The 24,942-nt window shown below is 39.2% G+C and overlaps 1 protein-coding gene across 1 annotated transcript; it reads left to right on the forward strand.

Moving 5' to 3' along the window:
• Window positions 1-3,442: 3,442 nt before the first annotated feature.
• Window positions 3,443-24,942, forward strand: LOC100676880 (cytochrome P450 2C42-like). Its single transcript, XM_003409224.4, has 9 exons — window positions 3,443-4,726; window positions 5,589-5,751; window positions 5,922-6,071; window positions 8,823-8,983; window positions 10,537-10,713; window positions 13,077-13,218; window positions 14,626-14,813; window positions 16,201-16,342; window positions 24,019-24,942. The coding sequence occupies exons 1-9, from the start codon at window positions 4,559-4,561 to the stop codon at window positions 24,198-24,200; spliced, it is 1,473 nt and encodes a 490-aa protein (XP_003409272.1). The 5' UTR covers window positions 3,443-4,558; the 3' UTR covers window positions 24,201-24,942.

Here is a 24,942-nt window from a genome sequence, read left to right on the forward strand (position 1 = left end):
TGCTGGTGAGAATGCAAGATGGTACAGCCATTGTGGAAAAAATGTGGCAGTTCCTCAAAAAACTAAAAATAAAACTACCACGTTGTTGTTGTTAGGTACCATTGAGTCAGTTCCGACTCACAGCAACCCTATGTAATACAGAACAAAACACTGCCTGGCTCTGCACCTTCCTTACAATTGTTATGCCTGAGCCCACTGTTGTAGCCACTGTGTCAATCCATCTTGTTGAGGGTCTTCCTCTTTCTTGCTGACCCTCTACGTTACCAAGCATGATGTACTTCTGCAGGAACTGACCCCTCCTTCTGATAACATGTCCAAAGTATGTAAGATGCAGTCTCACCATCTTTGCTTCTAAGGAGCATTCTAGTTGTACTTCTTCTAAGACAGATATGTTTGTTCTTTTGGCAGTCCATCGTATATTCAATATTCTTCACCAACACCACAGCTCTAAGGCTGTCAATTCTTTGGTCTTCTTTATTCATTGTCTAGCTTTCACATGCATGTCAGGCAACTGAAAATACCATGGCTTGGGTCAGGTGCACCTTAGTCTTCAAGGTGACAACTTTGCTTTAAAACACTTTAAATAGATCTTTTAAGAACTACTCTATGACCTAGAAATTTCAATCCTAGGTATATATCCAAAAGACTTGAAAGCAGAGACTCAAAAAGAGACTTGTACACTAATGCTCATTGCAGCACTAATCACAATGGCCAAAATGTGGAAACAAACCTAAATGCCCATCAACAGATGGACAAATAAAATGTGGTACTAATACAATGATCACCTGTAATCCCTTCTGATGGACTTAGGCCCACTGCTAAAGATAAAAATAAAGTGTCATTTAACCTTGCTCTCTTTCTTTTTAAAGGCCCCCCTGGAGACTCTGATTTATTTGGTCTAACAAGCCAGCAATCAGTAATTAAAAACAAAAACAAAAATATACCAGGTGGTTTCAGTGTGCAGCCAAGATTGAGAATCACTAAATGATCAGATCTAAAAATTCCTTGACATTCTGAATTCTCGGACTGATGACCCATTGGGAATTTATGACTTTGAGGGCAATCAGCATTTTACATCTATATATATACAAATATATTTTTATATATTTGTTATGTATACAAACAAACATCCTGTAATGCTTTATCAAACACTGGAATACTTTGTCCTTGAAAATGATTGCCTTTTGAAACATTTTATTGTACTACTCTAATATCATAACTGCTTAAACACAAACTAGTTAACGTAACAAAAACATCTTGAATGACCAAACATGTATCAAGGAATTAAAAAAAAAAAAAATTTTTTTTTCTAAGTAAATTCAACAGAACATTTCTGACTGCTTTGGACACTTAATTGCTAGAGAAAGACAAAATGCTTGGTGAAGTATACGGGCCAATGAGGGCATAAGAGACCCTTGCTGAGATGGTTTGGCACAAGAGCCAAAACAATGGAATCAGACATGCTAGCTATTGTGAGGATGACACAGGATCAAGCTACATTTTGTTCTGTTATACATTAGGTCATTGTGAATCAGAGTCCACTGGACAGCAGCTAATAACAAGTAACTTTAAACACTTTTTAACTTTGAACACCGCCAAAAAACACTACAAGGTAGAGATGAATACTTTTAATTTTTCAAATGGGGGAGAAAGAGACTGTTGGAAAACAGATCTGTGCAATATCACATAACCACTAAGTGGCAGAAATGGGATTGGAACTGAGATCTCGGATGTCCATTATGGTGCACTATCTCTTATAGCTGCCTGTAGAATAATTTTAGCAGAACAAAACAAACCCCACAAATCTTAATTACTCTGAATGTATACCCACTTACTGTTTGCAAAACTACAGGCTTCCCATTAAATAACCAGTTGAAGTCTACCCGATTCTAACTCATGGAGACTCCAGGTGTGTCAGAGTAGAACTGTGCTCCACACGGTTTTCAATGGCAGATTTCTCAGAAGTAGATCACAAGGCCTTTCTTCCGAGGCACTACTGGGATATACATTGCTAGATCATTAATGGCAATGCTTGTACAAAGGTGTGCTGCATAAAATATCATCACCATCTAAATTGATTGGCGTGGTTGTTTGTAAGGTCTTTTACTCAGGTGAAAATTACAGGACCTGAGTTTCAAAATGCTTTTTCCCTCAAGTTTACAGGGAGACTGACAATGTACTGAGAATTTTCACACCCATCATATCTGTTTCAATTTCCTCAATTACCTTTGCCTAGGGTAAAATTATTACCATTTTGGAGGTGAGGAAGCTGGGCCTTGGAGATTAGTGCCTTGGCCAAGGACACTGTCTTAGGTATCCAGTGCTGCTACAACAGAAATATCACAAGTGGATAGCTTTAACAAACAGAAATTTATTCTCTCACGGTCTAGAAGGCTAGAAGTCCAAACTCAGGGTGCCAACTCCGGGGAAAGGCTTCCTCTCTGTCAGTTCTGGAGGAAGATCTTGTCATCAGTCTTCCCCTGGTCTAGAAGCCTCTTAGTGCAGGTCCAAAGGACACACACTGCTCCCAGCACTATTTCTTGATTGTGTAAGTTCCCTCTCCTCTCTGCTGGATTCCCTCTTTTACATGTCAAAAGAGATTGACTCAGGATACAACCTAATTCTGTAAATTGAGCCTTGCCTCATTAACATAAATGCCTCTGATCTGACCTCATTATAACACCTAGGATAATCACATCAGATCACAAAATGGTGGAAAATCACACAATACTGGGAATCATGGCCTAGCCAACTTGACACACATTTTGGGGGAACATAATTCAATCCATAACAGATACATAACGTGTGGGTGGCAGAGCTAAGGCTGGAGTTCATCTCCCCCAACACTTCCATGCTTCCCTCCAAGCACAATATTCAGGTCAACCAGGTCACCAACATTTACCAAGTGTATGTATTATGATGCAGTATTTCGTGATTCATCCTAATCAGTTACTTTTAAAATAAACATGAATTGAGTTAATCACAACAGTTGATTAAAATTGGAGGTTAGAATAGTTTGCTTTTGTAATCTTTAGAAGTCACATGATTCCAGGTGTGCCCTTTATCCAGAACAAAGAGAATCAATGACTCAGCAGCTTGGTTCACACAGCTCTGGATTGTAAAAGCACTTTAACTACCTTATTTGGGTAAAATAAACTCCACTAGTTTCTTTAGAGCAATCACTTTATCCCTGAGAGATGGGTGTCTTCTCTGCTCCTCCTTCCTTCTGTTGGATTCCTCCTTGGCCTTTTCTGTTTTTATGGAATAAAAGAATCATAATGAATCTCACATCCACTAGTCTGATCCCAGCTTTATTTTTAGGAATTTTTGGGAATTGGTGACTCAGTGAGGCGAAGTTGTTACCACCATTTCGCAAGTTAGAGCCGCCTGCCGCAAATAGTCAATTCTTGAGACAGGGGTGAGGTGGGTAGCAAGAGCTTTATTAGATATACCGGTATATGGAGACGGGGGGAACGATCTCCTAAAGTTGTCTGTCTCACCAGACTACCGATAGGTTCGGGTTTTTAAGGGAAAAGGGGCCATAAGTTTTAGGGACTTGTGGAATGTGTGCTCTCTTTCTTCTGTTTGGTTTTGGTGGTCCTATCTCAAACATGTTGATCTTTTCCTGCCATTATCCCATCAGCTCAGGGGGTAGCTGGCACCATCCTTCGTCTTATTTGACAGGCTTAGATCAATATCACTTGTTTTCCACAGTCTTAGAGGAAACATTGGTTAATACTTAACCATTTGGGGAGCTAACAACAGGATCTTACTTGGAGGCAGGGATGGGCTAGGGGAGGGAAAGGAGAGAAAGAAGAAAGAAGAAGGAAAAAAAAATTGGCTCAGGTACTGTTCAAGATATGGCTGAGCAGCCTGTTTCAAAGTGTCACCAATGCATCAGTACAGGACCTTGGCTTAGAATCCAGGTTTCCCAACTGCCATCTCGGTGACATCCCATCGCTGCCCAAATGGGTGGCAGGAGGGCATCAGCGTGAAGCCTCCATGGTCACAGGGTAAAGCAAACCTCAGGTTGGCCAGACCCGTGGATTAGAACTGTGATTTTTTTCAATAAACATTTTAATTGATGCATCATGTACATAGAGGAAGGTACACTCATTCTAAATGTACACTTAGATGAATTATTACAAAGTGAACGTATCTGTGTAACCAACAACAGGTTTAAAAAAAGGAAAAGAAAGAGAATTTTTCCAGGACCACAGAAGAGCCCTTGTTTCCACCTGCTCACCACCTCCATCCACTCCCCAAACGTATCCACTATCATGCCATTGTTTACTTTTGCCTGTTTGTGAACTTTGTATAATGGGAATTGTACATTATGTATGTTTTTTCCTAATCTAGCTTTTTTCAGTTACTATGCATTTGTGAGATTCATTCACATTGTTGCAAACAGCAGTAGTTATGTAAGCTCCACTCAGAAGGGAACTACAGTGAATCTACTTGATTGGTGACTTTAAGTCACGAGTTGCATTCACAGGCAGTGTTTTAAAAGCTTTCAATTTCAAGCTCATAGTTGCCTGAGTAAGAAGAGAAGGCTTCGATGGATCTAGCCGTGGTCCTCGTGCTCTGTCTCTCCAGTTTGCTTCTCTTTTCACTCTGGAAACAGAGCTACGGGAAAGGGAAGCTCCCGCCTGGCCCCACTCCTCTCCCAATTATTGGAAATAGCCTGCAGTTAAATTTTAAGAATATCAGCAAATCTTTACACGATGTAAGTATAACTTATGCTCCTCCAGTGGCTGCACAAGGTAAGCAAATCAATCCCCACTTTTAAATAAAATTTATTTCTTGAGGTGAAGTATTAATATAGATCACTGTAAAACAAAACACTCCCTCTGGGTTTTGCAGTTTCTGTTGGTTTTTTTAATCTGGTCATTGTCAGAAACAGAGGAATGAAGTAATGCATTTTGGGAAAAGATAATCATTAAGGTCATTGTAAGATAGAAGCAAATTTGTAAGAGTAAGTTGGTGACATGGCAAAAGTAGGGAGTATGGCTGTCCTTCATTGTTTCACATTCGTTTGCTATTATATTCTGGCTGAAGGTAAATGGTGTTGGAAGGGTTTTGTGATTAGGCAGTCCATTCAGGAGTCATCTATGGTATAAGCCATGTGTTTTGTTCAGATTAGCCATAAAAATTAAACTTCTCCTAAGAAGCAGATTACGCCTGATGTCAAGGGAACAGCGATGGGCTGAGGACCAGCCAAATTTGGATCTTCTGTTTGTTAGCTATGGGACACTGGGAACTACATTTAAATTCTCACAGCCTCAGTTCTCTTATCTGAAAGATAGTGGTAAATAAACATGCTTAAGGTGTTGATGTGATGATTAGCTGTACTAATATATGGAACAAGTATCTGTTCCATTGCCTGGCACATCAGAGACCCTCCTTAAATGACATCTATAAAATCACCATCATCATCATGTCTGTATAAAATTAAAAAATATTTGAAATTGGATGTGGTATAACAAAAACATCAAGAATATGATGACAATACAGCTGAATAATGCACAGCATACAGATCAAATAGTGACTCCTTTTGCTAATATTTGCATCCATTTTGCTTTTCCCAGCTCTCAAAAACCTATGGCCCTGTGTTCACCCTGTATTTGGGCATGAAGCCCACAGTGGTGTTGCATGGGTATGAAGCAGTGAAGGAAGCCCTGATTGATCAGGGAGAGGAGTTTTCTGGAAGAGGCAGTTTCCCAGTGTCTGAAAAAGTTCATAAAGGACTTGGTAGGTGTGGCTGGGTGTGCCTTAGGCAGCGGTAATGGTGGGTGGGGAGGACTGAACAGAGATTGAAGGGCTGCTCAGACAGAGCCTGGCCCATCCACATGGCTTCTTACGGCAGTGGCATCTTCCTCACCAGCAACCTCCCTCCTAGTTTCTGTTCTTTTGCCTGACAGGAGTCGTTTTCAGCAATGGAAAGATGTGGAAGGAGACCAGGCGCTTCTCCCTCATGACCCTGCGGAATTTTGGGATGGGGAAGAGGAGCATTGAGGACCGTGTTCAGGAGGAAGCCTGCTGCCTAGTGGAGGAGTTGAGAAAAACCAAGGGTGGATGATTCTTTACTCCGTATCACTGACCTTAACAGATGGCTCTCTCCTCTAATGGCATCCATTAGATATATTTCAGGGGAGGCTAGGTCTTTCCCTACCTGTAGAGACTATCAGCCCACAGGTGGAGGAAGGAGGGTTTGAAGCAGAGAACATGGGAGCGTTTGTGTATCTATGCTGTGTGTGGGTACTTGATTGTGCACAACGATGTAGGTATAAAAGGCTCTTTTATTCTTTCCAGGCTTTGTTTGTTTTCAAAAGAGAGAGTTATGAAAATAGATTTTGAGTCTCATTTTCTCAGAGAGTTAAAGAGCATAGCATTATTGTGCATTACCTATTCCAGAACATTTCACTGGGGAATACTTGTCAAGTGGACACTTTGGGAATGACCTCATCACACCCCTGTGGGCTATGAAGCAAGTGTCCCGTGTTTTCACTTTACTGAACTCTACATGTACAGTCAGCCTCACTGACATGTCTGAGGGCTTCTGCCAAGGCTCAGACTTGCAGTCCTGACCAAGAAGGATTATTGTCTATGGTGTTCATTGTCTAGGTATCTCTTCGTGTAACTCTTATCAATTGTGATTTCTCTATAAACACAGGATAATTTTTTAAAACTATCAGCATGAATTACTTAATGTTACTCATTACGAACTGTTTTGATTTATATTTTTAAGAAAACATGCTAATAATCAAAATATATGCTAAGAATAAGAATAAATCTGTAAAATACACATACCAGTGTATAAAATGACTTAGTTAAGTAGATTTCAATTCATGTTTATAATTCCTTACTCTGTCTTCCCTAACTGTCAGTGACTCACTTTTCAGATTTGCTTACTTTCCCTCCCATAATTGGACTTTGGGTTACATTTGTTAATTATTTAGCACAGTGGTTAAGAGCTAGGCTGCTAACCAAAAGGTCAGCAGATACAATCCACCAACTATTCCTTGGAAACCCCATGAGGCACTTCTGTCTACTCTGTCCTGTAGAGCTGCTATGAGTCAGAATCAACTCGATGGCAACAGATAGGTACACAGTGGTAGTGCCACAGTGGTTCAGCGCCGAGTTGCTAACCGAAAGGTCAGTGTTCCAACACACCAACTACTACTCTTCAGGAGAAACAGGGAGCAGTCTGCCTCCGTAAGATTTACAGCCTTAGAAACCTTATGGGGCAGTTCTACTCTGTCCTACAGGGTCACTGAGTTGGAATCTACTGGACGGCTGTGGGTACCAGCTCTAATGACCTGTAAAGTGCTTCTAACATTGACTCTGATTTTCATCCTGGATTTCAAATTACCCTGGTTTTTAATTTCTTCTTTCAAATGGAAGGAAAAAAAGACTGAAAATTAGATTGTAGCTGTGAATCACACACAATGAAATCCCAAAGTCTTCCAAAATATCCCCAATACCTTAGCTAAAATAAAATTTTTTCTGAAAGCATCAAGCCCTGGAGTGCTTCAGCTTTCAGCTGAAATGGGGCCAAGGAAAGGACCAGCTAACTCAAGAGGTATCCTATTTACTCTGTGCCCTATCATTTCTTCATAACAGTTTTGATTCAAGTCACTCTAATTACATCTACAAATGTGTATATGTGGGCTTTTTATATATGAAGTTTATCAATCATTTAATAGACCTCCCACAAAGAGAAAACATTTTCTCTGCTTTAATTTCTTTATCTGAAAAATGATGGAATTGACCTAAGTAATGGACAAATTTTAAAAAGTACATTATAACATACTGTACGAGTCAGGAGCCAACTGAATGGCGGCTAACAACATATTCCGTTGATGACTATACACAGCAATATCCTAGAAGTCCGCAAGAAGGCAGTCTATGCCCAAATAAATTAAATTTGGGGCTGTTTCAGATGTTAAATACTACTTCCTAGAGCAGTAAATCCTTTTTTTCCCCCTACGTTAAATGATGAAATAAAAGAACTTCTCCTATCAATTTAGCCTTTTTTTCCCAACCTGTAATTTAAGTTTGAAAAAAAAAGTTTCATCCTACATTTATTTTAGACAAACCTATCTAACCTCTTATATTTTTTGTGCATTCGTGTTAGTTTTTTGACTCATACAGCATGGATGGTTTTTTACTTCTGTACATTTGTTCCGTCAGATACCAGAATCTACCCGTAATCTCTCTCTTTAGTCTTCCCCTCTGCTGGTTATACACACAGTGCCTTCAAATATTCATTGTATATAAAAAGTTTTCAGGTCCCTAACTATTCTCTTTTTCCCCATATTAATGCATAACTGTCTACAGGCTTTGCAGACAAAAGTCATTGTGCACTGATACCTTGAATCATTAGGTACTTTGATGAGCAACAAAACACCTGTGAAATCATAAGTATTAGTGGAAAAAAAAAAAATAAGAAAAAAAGTGGTCTGTTAGATTGTTTTTTCCTCAAAACTAACAAAGACTTGGGTTAGAATGGTGTAAATACAAGTAATGGATGTGAATGGCATATTTGAGAAACCATTATTAAAGTAGCTGAAATGGAATGGTTGGTCAGTTCACGTTTAAGGGGAAAGCAATATATTCATTTATGAATGCTACTTTTTTTGCCATTAAGGAAATTTGTGGGTAGATATTGCTTCAAAGTTTCTAAAATTACCTTTATCTGTTATCTGAAACTCAGAATCTACTCCATGGCAACAGGTTTGGTTTTGATTTTGCTTATCTGAAAGATAATAAATTTTATATGTATAATTTAATGGTGCTTTTTCATATTTCCCATTCTTTAGCCTCACCCTATGATCCTACTTTCATCCTGGGCTGTGCTCCCTGCAATGTGATCTGCTCCATTATTTTCCAGAATCGTTTTGATTATACAGATCAGGATTTTCTGAACTTGATAGGAAAATTGAATGAAAACATACAGATTCTGAGCTCCCCATGGGTCCAGGTGAGGCGAAGCTCCTTTCTTCCTGAGAAATCATTTCTGTTTCTTTCTCTGACAAGTACAAAATTCTATATGGACCAAGCTGTTAAGTTTGAACACAGAAGTCCTGCTTAGGGTCTGTTATGGATTGAATTGTGTCCCCTAAAAGAGCGTGTTGTAAATCCTAATCCCTGTACCTGTGGTTATAATCCCTTTTGGTAATGAGCTTTCTTTGTTATGTTAATGAGACACTATTATTGTATGGTGTGTTTTAAGCAATCTCTTTTGAGATTTAAGAGATTAAACAAGCAAGTAAACTAGCAGAGATGGGGGAAGAGAGATACCAAGCCACATCCAGATTGCTCAAGAACAGAAGCTCATAGAGACAAGGATCTTCCTCCAGGGCCAACAGAGGGAGAAAGCCTTAGCTGGCACACCGAATTCAGACACCTGGCCTCCTAGACTGTGAGAAAATAAATTTGTTTGTTAAAACCACCCATTTATGGTATTTCTGTTGTATAGCAGCACTAGACATCTAAGATGGAGCCATGGAGTGAACATGACTAAAAGATAACCCTGCCCTTTATTTTACAGACTAGAAAACAATACCTAGAATACAGAGCTGTCTTCAAGCACATGAGCTCTCTGTCCAGTCATTTTTCCACTAAACCCCAAACCCAGTTTCCATAAAGTATTTTGATGACTGCCCAAAAGCATGCCCATAGCACTCAGTAGAGATCCAAGGCCCTTGTTGAAAGGCTTCCATTACGTATAAGGATTGTCTTCCATTCAGCGCCTAGCGACCTCTTTATCAAATTAGTTGGCAGAAATATTCTAGTTTAGAATATAAAGGAAGGAGAATGTTTGGGACCACAGATGCTACCAGAAAGTGCTACCGAACATAGGGGTGTTTGATGCTTCAGTTGTGATCCTACTTGATCAGGTAACTCAGTTAGGCATGAGAAAATTATTGAGTTTCATGGTGTATGAATCATAAACAAACATCACAGCTTTACCCTGTGCTGAGCTGTACTCTGCCTGAATGATAATTGCTTGATCTTAGAGAAGTCAGTTAATTGCTCTTTTGCATAGTTACTTTATTCATGAAATGCTAAGTTTGCTCTCAATTCCAGAAGATTGATTCTATTTCTGAGATTGCTTGATAGAGGCAGAAGCAGCCATGACTAGCTTTGTGCTCCATATCAGGTTGTCCAGCTCCCTTAACCTATGTTCTCGTTAACAAAATTTGAGTCATACTAATTTATATCAACCTTTATTTCCCGTCTGCAGGGAAGAATTAATGTAAAAACTTAAGAGGAGTAATATAAAGATGATTTTATACTGTACAAATGAGTATAGGAAATGATCATCATCTTTGATCCTCTGATCAGAATTTTCTCCCTCCATTCTTTCTATGAGCATAAAGAATTACATGTGTAGTAAAAAAGCTTCCCCTCACATTGGAGGCCATATTTTATTCATCCTTATACGCCCAGTTTCTAACCAAGTTTTGTCACATGGCATATATGACTTCGTGAAATATTTTTTATTTAATAAGAGTTTTTTTTCCCTTTTAGGTCTGCAATAGTTTTCCCTTATTCATTGATTATTTGCCAGGGAGTCATAACAAACTCTTTAATAATATTGCTTATTCAAAAAGTTACATTTTGGAGAAAATGAAAGAACACCAGGAAACCTTGGACATTAACAATCCTCGGGACTTCATTGATTGTTTCCTGATCAAAATGGAACAGGTAAGATGTTAGATGCTGCTCAGTTACTTGTTTACTTGTGCAGTTTGTGGTTCATTGAATAGTTCTGTACTCGATAAGGATGTTTAACTGATCAGGCAAGTAATGTTTGGCAAGCATTTTAGGTACCTCTTGAGTGCATGGATCTGCACTAAACATGGAATAATTTAAAATTGAATGGTTAAATAGAGTACATGGACCTTGTTCTTTAAGTACTAATAATCAGCCTAAAAAGAAACAGAATGCACACCTGAGTTGAAATGGAAGCAATTACAAACAAGTCAGAAAATAGAAAATATCCTGCCATCAGATGAAGATGGAAATGATCATTGCACCCAGTGTATGGGAAAGTGAGATGGCATATTTGCAATGCGGGATAGGATAGGGTATTTCAGATGGGCTGAATGGTATATGCAGAGGTTCAGAGGCTTGTGGTGGCAATGGGATCAGGTGGAAGAGAGAAGCCTTAACTGAGTGTAACCAAAAATGAATTTGGACAGATATGGAGCTGGATTTTGGAGTCTCTTAGGTAACTTATAAATATGAATGTTAGCATGGCAAGTTTTTATTTGATCGAGTACATGTATGAGTCAGCACAAGAATAAAATGCCAATGATTTTTAAGAAAATTATCCCAGGAATTGTGTAGAATGATCTGTATGATGCGAATGGAGATCAAGGCCAGCTGGAAGATTGTTAATTTATTTACACTTAGTTTCAATGAGAGTGTGGACCATGGAAATGCAGAGGTGTTTGAAATAAAATGAAGAATGTCCATCTTGTCATATTGTCAGAAATCTAGGAAGACAATCAAGTAGGTATTGCCATGAAAGTCAAAGAAGAAGCAATATTTTAGAAGAAACAGATTTTTTAAAAATTGGGAAGCAAAGAATGCTTTATTTGGGAAGGCTTTTGATTTCTGTTAAGAGTTTGTGTCTGAGGAGGCCAATTGTTGTTGCTGTTTGTCACTGAGTCAATTCTGACTCGTACTGACCCTATATGACCCGATAGAGCTGCCCCACAGGGTTTCCTTGGCTAAAATCTTTACAGGAGCATATCACCAGGTCTTTTCCTGCACGGATCGGCTGGTGGGTTAAAACTGCCAACCTTTCAGCCAGCAGCCTAGTGTTTAACCATTGCACCACCAGATTTTGTGTCATAAGAAGCCTATAACCCAAAAAACCAGACCCATTGCCTTCGAGTCGATTTTGACCCATAGTGACCTGAGAGTGCCAAAACATAGGGGGTTATATGGAAATGTCAGTAAGAGAGCAGGTGTCATATTTGTGAAGTTTCACCAACGAGGCAAAGATTCAGACAGTAACCACTTCATAGCACTGGGCAGAAATGAGAAATCAGTCAGTAGGACAAAATGAGAAGAAATCAAAGATGCTGAGAGAGGTGACATTCAAAGAATTAGCCATGGAATTTGAGCCGGACCTCTCAAATCGTATGCTCCAGATGGAATGTAATATGGGAGTTGGAATGGTTTGAAGACACTGGAGAAAGAAACACATTACCTTCCTCTGTCTGCCCGCCTCCTCTGCTGCTACAGCAGTGAATGATTCTTACCCTTTAGGGGGTCCAGTTTCTATGAGAATCTGATTAAAGATGTGGACACATTTCCAGAAGACTGCACCTACCTGAGTTCTCTGTATTTTGTTCACATATAGAGGGGATTCCTAATGCTTTGAAGCCTCTCTAATTATCCCAGGTTAAGGGAGGGCCCTAAGGTCTCTCTGGTATTTCAATTTCAATTGACTATTTCCTCAATATTATATTAAATAATAGATTGTGTTTGTCTACAAATAAGAGAAAAATCCAATTAACAGTGGCTTAAACAAATAGTGGGTTTATTTACCTCACATACAAGGAGTCTCATGTTGGGCCAGGCAAGAACTAGTACAGTAGCCCTGAAGCATCATGGAGTCAGGTACCTCCCATTTTTCCTCACCGTACTTAGTATACAGACCTTCATCTTCATGCTTAACTCCTCATATTCCAAGATGATGTCTGCCCCACCTGCACCTTCATATCTGTATTTGAAGTAAGAAGAAAGAAAGAGAAGAAGTGGCACCACATGGCTTCTGCTTATATCTTATTGGCAAGAACTATGTTCCATGGCGCACCTAGATGCAAAAGGCTGGCAAATGGAAATTTTAGATAAGAAGGGGAAAAATAGATAGGAAATGAAAATTGGGTCATCTAATTTCCAGTGTCTGCCACACCATAAGGAATTTTCCTTAAAAAAAGAACTCTCTAATTTCCAAGTTTGCTTAACTTTATAATAATCTGAGTTATTTTGATTTCATTGTAATCAAACATGCTGGCAAAGTAATTTGTCAAACTGTTGCATAATATTCCTAGGAAAAGGACAATCAAGAGTCTGTATTTACTATTGAAAACTTGATAATCACTATAAGTGATGTGTTTTCTGCTGGGACAGAGACAACAAGTACCACACTGAGGTATGGACTCCTGCTTCTGCTAAAGCACCCAGAGGTCACAGGTATGACCACAGATGGTGGGCGGGGTGAAATTCAGAAAGGAAGTTGACAAGACACTGCGAGTGTTTTCCATCTTGATTCTCTTAGAGAAGCTTCATTATTTAAATTCTGTGACACCATGTATACTTTCTTCAAGTTTAATGAAGGGAAAGAATGAGACAATTTGCACAATATGGGAGGGTGACTGAGAGAAGGGAAGGAGAATGTAGGCAGTAGGCAAGGTGATAAAGCTCTAGCACAGTGTCAGGATTCCATGGGAGAAAATATAAGGCAGGGAAGGCTACTGGGCACCAGGAGCCCTGCTGGTGTACTGGTTAAGAGTTCGGCTGCTAACCAAAGGTCGGCAGTTCGAATCCACCTGCTATTCCTTGGGAAACCCTATGGGGCAGTTCTATTCTGTCCTATAGGTCCACTGTGAGTCCGAATCGACTCGACAACAATGGGACTGGGCACCAGACCTAGAAAACAACCAATTCAGAATGGACTGGGTGGATACAGCAGGTGTGAGGGAAGCCACCAAGAACAAAAGGGAAGTGATCGATTTTCTAAGGTTTTGCAATAATTAGTAAATTATTTGAAACATTTACCTGAGCATTTGGAAATTATTGAGAAAATCTGGAATTGAAATAGTTTTAAACCCCAGAATGTAGAAAAATTGAAACAGAATCTTATCAGTGAACAATATTTATGTAGTCCTAAGGATGTAAATAATAAATACTGATATAAAAAAATTGTGATAGAATTGATTGGGAAAAATGGAGTGATGGGAAGTGTGTGTGTGTGTGTGTGTGTGTATGCATGTATTTTCTAAGAGATTGGTAGTACAGATGTAAGTGATCTTCATCCTTACAAGGACATCATTAAATATTGTCTAAAAATGGATAAATCAAGAAATAAAAGTCATTATTTAGAAATACGAACATAAATTTCAGAGGAGTGATTCAAAGTGGCTACCTTTGGGGAGTGGGAGAAATTGCACAAACACACAACACACACACACACACCTAAATATAAATATGATAGTAAAATTTAATTTTTGAAACATAGTATATTATTTTGATATAAAATTAATATTTTATTCCTGTTTTTCCTTCTGCAAGAGTAGTAATTTCTTGAGCTAATTATACGCTATTTATATTTTGAAATGTTTAACCTTTTCTTTTTGTATTAGTTATCCTGTAGGCTAATATACATATATGTATGTACAGATTTACTCTCATACCTAGCTTGTAGGAGAGTTAATGTGTCTGTATTATAGCAATTCTCTCTGTCTAGGTGTACTTCTGATCATATAAATTATGGTTATAACAGTGTTGGGACACTTTCAGAACACTTCATGTAAACCTGAATTGCCATGGCAACTGTGCAAATTTTCTCCTTTTCATCAGTTCTTATTTATGCCTTATCAGCTAAAGTCCGGGAAGAGATTGACCGTGTGGTTGGCCGACACCGGAGCCCCTGCATGCAGGACAGGAGCAGCATGCCCTACACGGATGCTGTGGTGCACGAGATCCAGAGATACATTGACCTTATCCCCACCAACCTGCCCCATGCGGCGACCCAAGACATTAAATTCAGGAACTACCTCATCCCCAAGGTAAGATTTGTTTCTCCTACAATGCAACTCAGTGCTCTTGAACTTCCATATTTGCAGTATGATTCCAGTCCACTACCAACACAGGATGAAAGAAATGAAAAAGGCCTAAGTTTATGCCTCTTGATGGATTTTACGTTCTTTCCAATTTGGGGCTCTAAAGGTTTATAATAAGTCTTGGTATCTGGCAGTGTAAGTCTTCAAAATTTGTTATGCTTCTTTAGGGTTGTTTTAGATAATCTTAGCTGCTTACATTTCCGAATAAATTCTAGTATTACAGTAAAGAAACGGCTGCATAAATTAAGATGTCAGGAGCACCATATATATAGGGGAATTGAGAAAACCACCCGCATGCTCAGGGCAAGATGCACACTCAGAAATTACCTGAGAAAACACTATGCTTTCACCTCTAGCTGATTGCTAGGCTCAGTGCAAGATTGGCAAAGTGCTGAAGGATAACTGGTGTCATAGTTATCTAGTGCTGCTATAACAGAAATACCAAAAGTGGATGGCTTTAACAACAAAACAATACAAAACCCATTGCTGTTGAGTCGATTCCAACTCATAGCAACCCATAGGACAGAGTAGAACTGCCCCATAGGGTTTCCAAGTAGTGCCTGGTGAATTCAAACTGCTGACCATTTGTTTAGCATCTGCAGCTCTTAAACATTACGCCACCAGGGTTTCCAGCTTTAACAAAGAGAAGCTTATGTCCTCACAGTAAAGTATGCTAAAAGCCCAAATTCAGGGCATCAGCTACAGGGGAAGCCTTTCTCTCTCTCTGTTGGACTTCTCGTCAATCTTCTCCAGAACTAGAAGCTTCTCCACACAGGAACCCCAGGTCTAAAGGGCACACTCTGCTCCCAGCATAGCTTTCTTCGTGGTATGAGGCCCCCACTCTCTGCTTGCTTCCCTTTCCTTTTATCTCTTGTATGATAAAAAGTGGTGCAGGCCACACTCCAGGAAAGCTCCCTTTACATTGGATCCGGATGTGACTTTAGTAAGGGTGTTATAATCCCACCCTAACCCTCTTTTTAACCCTCTTTAGTATAAAATCACAACTACAAAATGGAGGGCAACCATACAATACTGAGAATCATGGCCTAATCAAGTTGACACATATTTGGAGGAGACACAATTCAATCCAAGACAACTGGGATAGGTTTTTGTTTTTGTTTATCTTTTTTCACCTGACAACAAGGAAATCTCTGTCAAAACACTAGCTAAACATAAGCTAAGAAAAAAAAAGAACACACACATCCAGGAAGGCAGTCATAGCAAAAATAGTTAAGAGACGTCACTAAATAAACAGACAATTAGGGACTTTGACAATTAAAAAAAAAGACGAAACCCTGAGTCTACTCAGTTTATTTGTGTCTGCTTATTTCAGGGTATGACCATATTAACATCACTGACTTCTGTGCTTCACGATAACAAAGAATTCCCCAACCCAGAGACATTTGACCCTGCTCACTTTCTGGATGAGAGTGGCAACTTTAAGAAGAGCGACTACTTCATGGCTTTTTCAGCAGGTAATAGAAATTTATATCCATCTGTAATTCCAGGGACAGGATACATATATGAGATAGTTGGGACTTGCATGATTCCTATTCTGGGCCTGGTAGACTTGCTCCTTGTACATGATCATAAGCACCACAACCAATGCCCATGAGCTCTCCCATTCATGAAAAATCCTCATTATTGGGCAATATCAGTGGGTCCTTGGGGATGTGACCCAGTTCTCCCAAAGTAAGAATGCTAGAGAATGTGTTGATTGATTTCTGCTTTCAAAAACGTCACAGAATTCCTGATGAAAACTCTCAATAAGGTAGAAATAGAAGGGAAATTTCTCAACATAATAAAAGGCATCTATACAAAACCAACAACCAATGTCATTCTCAATGGAGAGGCTGAAAACATTCACACCGAGAACAAGAACAAGACAAGGATACCCATTATCAACGTTCCTATTTAACATTGTGAAGTAAAAAACATCTCAGCTGTTATTCTGTCAATCCCTGGAACCTTGTTTTTTGCCAATGCCTTCAGTGCAGCTTGGACTTCTTCCTTCAGTACCATCAGTTCCTGATCATATGCTACCTCCTGAAATGGTTGAATGTCAACCAATTCCTTTTGGTAAAGTGACTGTGTATTCCTTTGACCTTCTTTTGATGCTTCCTGTGCCATTTAATATTTTCCCCATAGAATCCTTCAGTATTATAACTTGAGGCTTGAATTTTTTTCTTCAGTTCCTTCAGCTTGAGAAATGCCAGGTGTGTTCTTCCTTTTGGTTTTCTAACTCCAGGTCTTTGCACGTGTTATTATAATATTTTACTTTGTCATCTCGAGTCACCCTTTGAAATCTTCTTTTCAGCTCTTTTGCTTCATCATTTCTTCCTTTGCTTTAGCTACTCAACACTCAAGAGTAAGTTTCAGGGTCTCCTTCCAACATCCATTTTGGTCTTTTCTTTCTTTCCTGTCTTTTTAATGATCCCTTACTTTCTTCATGTATGATGTCCCTAATGTCATTCCAAAATTCATCTGATCTTCGGTCATCCAATATTCAGTGCATCAAATCTGTTCTTGAGATGGTCTCTAAATTCAGGTGGGATAAACTCAAGGTCATACTTTGGCTCTCATAGACTTGTTCTAATTTGAAAGACAACTACCCGGCTGTCTTATTTATCTTGTGCTGCTGTAACAGAAATACCAAAAGTGAATGGCTTTATCAAACAGAAATTTATTTTCTCACAGTCTAGAAGGCTAGAAGTCCAAATTCAGAGTGTAAGCTCCAAGAGAAGGCCTTCTCTCTGTGTCAGCTCTGGAGGGAGGTCCTTCTCAACAATCTTGCCCTGGACTAGGAGCTTCTCCACACAAGGACCCTGGATCAGAAGGAGTGCTCTGCTCCTGGTGCTTCTTTCTTGGTGGTATGAGATCCCCACTCTCTGCTTGCTTCCTTTTCCTTTTACCTCTTGTAAGATAAAAGGTCATACAGGCCACACCCCAGGGAAACTCCCTTTACACTGGATCGGGAATGTGACCCGAGCAAGGGTGTTAAATCCCACCCTAATCCTCTCTAGCCAGAGGCAGAGATTATGATTTATAACACATAGGAAAATCACAAAATGAGGGACAACCACACAATACTGGGAATCGTGGCCTAAACAAGTGGACACAGATTTTGGGGGGACATAAATTCAATCCATGACACCATCCAACCAGCTAGAAGAGATCTATATTTATGCCTATTCCCAAGAAAGGAGATCCAACAAAATTTGGAAATTATCTAACAATATCATTAATATCACACACAAGTAAAATTTTGCTGAAGATCATTCAAAAGCAGATGCAGCAGTACATCCACAGAGAACTGCCAGAAAATCAAGCCGAATTCAGAAGACAACATGGAACGAGGGATATCATTGTTGATGTCAGATGAAGCCTGGCTGAAAGCAGAGAATACCAGAAAGGTGTTTACCTGCATTTTATTGACTATGCAAAGGCATTTGCCTATGTGAATCATAACAAATTATGGATAACAGTGTGAAGGATGGGAATTCTGGAACACTTAATCATGCTCATGATGAACTGTACATAGGTCAAGAGGCAGTTGTTTGAACAGAACAGGGGATACTGCTTGTGGCTTCAAGTCAGGAAAGGGTTGTATCCTTTCACCATACCTATTCAATCTGTATACTGAGCAAATAATCCCAGAAGCCAGACTATATAAAGAAGAATACAGCATCAGGCTTCAAGGAAGACTCATTAACAACCTGTGTTATGCAGATTACACAACCTTGCTTGCTGAAAGTCAAGAGGACTTGAAGCAATTACTGATGAATATCAAAGACCAGAGCCCTCAGTGTGGCTTACACCTCAACATAAAGAAAACAAAATCCTCACAACTGGACAAATAAGGAACATCATGATAAACAGAAAAGATTGAAGTTGTCAAGGATTTCATTTTACTTGGATTCACAATCAACACCCATGGAAGCAGCAGTCAAGAAATCAAAAGACACATTGCACTGGGTAAATCTGCTGCCAAAGACCTCTTTAAAGTGTTGAAATGCAAAGTGGTCGCCTTGAGAACAAAGGTGGACCTGACCCAACTATGGTGTTTTCAGTTGCCTCATATGCATGTGAAAGCTGTACAATGAATAAGGGAGACCTAAGGAGAATTGACGCCTTTGAATTGGTGTTGGCAAAGAACATTGAATACACCATGGACTGCCAAAAGAACAAACAAATCTGTCTTGGATGAAGTACAACAAGAATGCTCCTTAGAAGCAAGCATGGCAAGACTACCTCTCACATACTTTGGACATGCTATCAGAAGGGATCAGTCCCTGGAGTAGGACATCATGCTTAGTAAAGAAGAGGGTCAGCAAAGTAGATGGATTGACACAGTGGTTGCAAAAATGCATTCAAGTATAACAGTAATTATGAGAATGGTGCAGGATCAGGCAGTATTTCATTCCATTGTGTATAGGGTCGCTATGAGTCAGAATCGACTCAATGACACCTGACAACAACAACATTTAACATTGTGCTTGAAATCCTAGCTAGAGTAATAAGGGAAGAAAAGAAATAATGGGCACCCAAATTGGTTTAAATTTTTTAGTTTAAATTGGTAGGAAAAAGTAAAACTATCCCTATTCACGGATGATGTGATACTATACATACAGAACCTTAAAGACTCCACAAGAAAACTCCTGGAACTAAAAAAAAGATTCTGCAGAGAAGCAGGATATAAGATAAACATGCAAAAATCATTTGGATTCCTATACACTAATAAAGAGAACTATGGAAAGGAAATCAGGAAAGCAATACCATTTATAATAGCCCCTAAAATAAATAAATAAATAAAATACTTAGGAATAAATTAAACCAGGGAAGTAAAAGACCTATACAAAGAATACTACAAAATACTACTGCAAGAAACCAAAAGAGGACTACATAAATGGGAAAACATATCATGCTCACAGAAGGAACTGTCAATTCTACCCAAAGCAATCTACAAATAAAATGCAAACACAATCCAAATACCAACAGCATTCCTTAACGAGATAGAAAACTAATCACAAATTTTATATGGAAAGGAAAGAGGCCCCAGTTAAGTAAAGCATTATTGAAAAAAAGGAGCAAAGTAGGAGGCCTCATGCTACCTGACCACAGAGCCTAATACACAGCTATGGTAGTCAAAACAGCCTGGTACTGGTACAAACACAGATACATTGACCAGTGTAACAGAATCAAGAAGCCAGATGCAAATCCATCTACCTACAGCCACCTGATCTTTGACAAAGTCACAAAGTCCATCAAATGGGGAAAAGGCAGCCTTTTTAACAAATGGTGCTGGAAAAACTGAATGTCCATCTGTAAAAAAATGAAATAGGACCCATACCTCTCACGCCTTACACAAAAACTAATTCAAAATGGATCAAAGACCTAAATATAAAATCAAAAACTATAAAGATTACAGAAGACAAAATAGGGTCAACACTAGGGGTCCTAATATGTGGCATAAACAGCATACAAACCATAACAATACAATATGCAAACATCAGAAGATAAGTTAGATAACTAGGGTCTTCTAAAAATTAAACACTTATACTCACCAAAAGACTTCGCCAAGAGTAAAAAGAGAACCTATAGACTGGGAAAAAAAATTTTGGCTATGGCATATCTGACAAAGCTCTAGTCTCTAAAATCTACAGGAAAATCCAACACCTCTACAATAAAAAGACAAATAATCCAATTAAAAAATGGGCAAAGGATAGGAACAGACATTTCTCCAAAGAAAACCTTCAGGTGGCTAACAGACATATGAGGAAATGCTGGCTATCACTAGCCATTAAAAAATGTAAATCAAAACCACAATGAGATACCATCTCACACTGCCATTACTGGCATGAATCAAAAAACAGAAAATAACAAATGTTGGAGAGGTTGTGGGGAGATTGAAATTCTTATGCACTGCTAGTGGTACAACCATTTTGGAAAACAATATGGCAGTTCCTTGAAAAGCTAGAAATAGAAATACCATACAATACAGCAATCCCACTCCTAGGAATATATCCTAGAGAAATAAGAGCCGTCACACAAATAGACGTATGCACACTTTCACTGCAGCATTATTCACAATAGCAAAAAGACGGAAACAGCCTAAGTACCCATTAACAGGTGAATGGATAAACAAACTATGGTACATAAAAAAAAAAAAAAAATTTTTTTTTTTTTTTTTTTTGGTACATACACACAATGAAATACTATGCAAAGATAAAGAACAATGATGAATCTGGGAAACATCTCACAACACAGATGAATCTGGAGAGCATCACGCTGAGTAAAATAAGTCATTTACAAAAGGACAAATACTGTGTGAGACCACTATTATAAAAACACATGAAAATGTTTTCACACAGAAAGAAACAATCTTTGATGATTACCAGGGAGGTAGAGATGGGGAGGAAAAAACACTAACTACATAATAGAAAAGTGGTAACTTTGGTGAAAGGTAAGACAGTACCCAATACTGGGGAAGTCAGCACAGCTTAACCAGGGCAAGGTCATAGAAGCGTCACAGACACATCCAAATGCCCTGAGAGACTGAGCTACTGGGCTGAAGGCTGGGGACCACGATCTTGGGGAACATCTAGTTCAATTGGCATAACATAGTCTTTAAAGAAAATGTTCTACATCTGGGGTCTTAAAAGCCTGCGAGCGGCTTTTACTGGTCCCACCCTGTCTGGAGCAAGGGAGAATGAAGAAGACCAAAGATGCAAGGCAAAGATTAGTCCAAATGACTAATGAACCACAAATACCACAACCTCCACCAGACTAAAACAACTAGATGGTGTGTGGTTACCACCACTGACTGCTATGGCAGGGATCACAATAAAGGGTCCCTGACAGTGGGAGAAAAATGTAGAACAAAATTCAAATTTAGGAAAAAAAAAAGCCAGGCTTGCTGGTCTGACAGAGACTGGAGAAACCCCAGGAGTATGGCTCCCGGACACCCTTTCAGCTCAGTACTGAAGTCACTCCTGAGGTTCACCCTTCAGCCAAAGATTAGACAGGTCTATAGGACGGCACTGGGTTATAGGATCAACAATAACACACGTGAGGGACGTGCTTCATAGTTCAATCATGTGTATGAGACTAATGGGCACATCGGCTGAATAGAAAAGACGAGAAGGTAAGAAAGGACCAGAAAACTGGACAAATGGAAACAGGGTACCTGGAGTGGAGAAGGGAAGAATGTTGACACACCACGGGGTTGGCAACCAATGTCACAAAGCAATTTGTGTGTTAACTGTTTAATGAGAAACTAATTTGCTCTGTAAAGTTTCACCTAAATCACACACACACACACACACGTATATATATATATATATATATATATATATATATATATACATAAATACATCACAGAGCTACCCAATAAAAAAGCTCTTCCTAGAAGGTAAAATTCGTTTAGACTTTCTTCAACTACTATGAGTATGGTATCTAATACCACAACTTTACTGAGTACCTTCTATGTGGTGCCCCTCACCCCCCAGGCTGAGCTCTGGAGATAGAAATAGCCACACAGTCTGGGTAATCAGGGGCTCACACACTAGTTAGGGAAGCAGATGGATAAACAGACCATTATAATCCAGTACAACTAATAATGTGAGACAGAGAAGCACAGGCTGTTCTAGGGTCAAGAAAGGAAAGTCATTGGTTTCCTGTTCTCTTATACCCCACAGTGAGGAATAAAATGCAATCAACTATATACTGATAGAAGCAATGACATATGAGCTGCTTAACAAGGGGCATGGAGCTAGGAAAGAAGAGAGGGCAGGGCATTTTTACAGAAGTAATGGACCACAGGGACAAAAGCAAGACATTTGTATATATTTAGACTATCAGAACCTCCTACCGAGTAACCGTGGGGTCAGGAAAACCATGGGAATGAGGCAGCATACACTGCAATGGTTCCGGAACACCCTGCTCTTCCTCTAATCATTATCCTCCTTGGTTATCAGGGTCTCCTCATCTGCAGTGTGTGTGCTGAGCTTCTGGTCAAGGTGTCGCTTTCATTTATTCTATGGCCTTTGATGCTTGCTTGGGTCTGGCATTGTAGATACCAAGAAAACAAGGACTGGGTCCTCCCTTCTAGGAACTCACCTTTCATCAGCATAGAAAAGTAAATAGAGAATTATGATTCAGGGTGATCCATGACTGAATGGAAGCATGGATATGATGCTGAGGAAACCCAGAGACACAGATTCTACTGCCCTGGGGGGATCACAAAGATTGTAAAGAGGAAATGATATTTGAATTAAGTCCTGAAGGAAACTTAAGAGAAGTGCATCTTATTCAAAATGAAAAGCATGAGATACAGCTTGAAATTATGTTGTGACTGAGATTGATGAAGAATGGGTATGGCTAGAGCTGAGAGCAGAATGTAAAGGGTGGAAGAAAAATGAAATGTCAGGCTGGGAACAGAATGTGAAGTCTAGGTCAAATAATTCAGGTGTTAACCTAGAGGACAGGCACATGGGAGTGACATGTTTAGACTTGCACTTTTCAAAGTACAAAAGGAAAAAAATCTCTGGATGAACTTTGTGCTAGAGGTAGAAAGGGAAACACAGATAGGTGAACCCCCTCCTCTCAGTCCTTCTCTCCTTAATTAGGCTCAAAAAGTGATCTGGCTGTGTTTCTAGACAAGTATTGCCAGAAAGTTGAAATACCAAAATAGCAGTTCTAATGTGGGAAGACTTAATGAAGTTCTTGGCATAAAGATGATTGTTGTTGTGAGTTGCTGTGGAGTCAGCTCCAGCTAAAGGCAACCTTATGTGTAACAGAATGAAACATTGCCTAGTCCTGCATTTTCATGATTTTTATTATGTTTCAGTCCATTTTTAAAGCTATTGTGTCAATCCATCTTATTAAGGGTTGTCTTTTTTTTTTTTTCATTTTCACTGACCCTCTAAAGATGGTAATAAATATTTGTTGAATGAAGGATGTTCGTTCAAATAAGACATTAGGTGGATAGCAAATGTGTCCATTCTTCTGTCCATCTTTCTATCCAACCATCCTGCCTTCCACCCATCCATCTATTTAATTATTCATCAAAGAGATAATGCACACTCTTTGTGTTCCAGTTCAGAAATATACTGTTCAAGGAGTAATCAAACTCTGCGTTTTTTATTTTCAGGAAAACGTATTTGTCTGGGAGAGGGCCTGGCCCGCATGGAGCTGTTTTTATTCTTCACTGCCATTTTACAGAACTTTACCTTGAAGCCTCTGGTTGACCCAAAGGACATCGATACCAACCCAGTTGAAAAAGGGTTTGCCTCTGTGCCACCCAAGTACCAGCTCTGCTTTATTCCTGTGTGAAGGACAGATAGATCGTCTGACTGCATCTGTGCTGTTATCTGCAAATCCCCTCTATTGGGCATCATTCACTCCCTTCCCAGTACTAGGAATGCCTTTCTCTGAACTCTACTCTTCACATTTCCCTATTCCTTCAAGATCCAGTGAAAATCCAACATCCATTCAGGAGTTTTCTGAGTTACTTTGCATAAATTTACATGCTATTCTCCACACTCTGTAATAGTTGTATTGGCTACCATATGCTTTAATATTTATCTGAATTATTAATTATATTATCACTTTGAAACAGAGCAAAAATTATTAGTGTGTAACAATTCAAATCCATTTTTCCTCTGTGTTTTCTAAAGAAAAAAAATTTATTATTTGCTGGGACATTTTTTAGACTTTTCTTCTTTTGGACACAATACAAGTAAAAAATTTAAAAAAAAAATGGAGTCCTCAGTGGCCATGCTGGTCCTCATAGTGATAAACACAGAGAAGGAACAAGGGAGGCAAGGGCAGAAAAGCTCTCTTGACTGAGTGTCATCTAGAAATAGTTGAGATTTGGATTTGAAAGCAAAAGAAAGTATGTCAAAGAGCACCTCCAACCTATAAGGGAACATCGCATCGAAAGGATCAGCAATGGGGAGGAATGAACATTTAGTATTAGAATTCATGCCTCCACTTTGTTGTCACCAGAACCACCAACCCAGTGCCGTCGAGTCAATTCTGACTCACTAAATAAAGATTTGAAATCTTTCTATTC

The sequence above is a fragment of the Loxodonta africana genome, chromosome 16, assembly GCF_030014295.1.
Source record: "Loxodonta africana isolate mLoxAfr1 chromosome 16, mLoxAfr1.hap2, whole genome shotgun sequence".
NCBI classification, from domain to species: domain Eukaryota; kingdom Metazoa; phylum Chordata; class Mammalia; order Proboscidea; family Elephantidae; genus Loxodonta; species Loxodonta africana.

Coding starts and splice junctions, on each gene's coding strand:
- LOC100676880 (XM_003409224.4), top strand. CDS start 4,559: ATGGATCTAGCCGTGGTCCTCGTGCTCTGTCTCTCCAGTTTGCTTCTC. Junction 5,752..5,921: donor AAAAGTTCATAAAGGACTTG/GTAGGTGTGGCT, acceptor TTTGCCTGACAG/GAGTCGTTTTCAGCAATGGA. Junction 14,814..16,200: donor GGAACTACCTCATCCCCAAG/GTAAGATTTGTT, acceptor TGCTTATTTCAG/GGTATGACCATATTAACATC.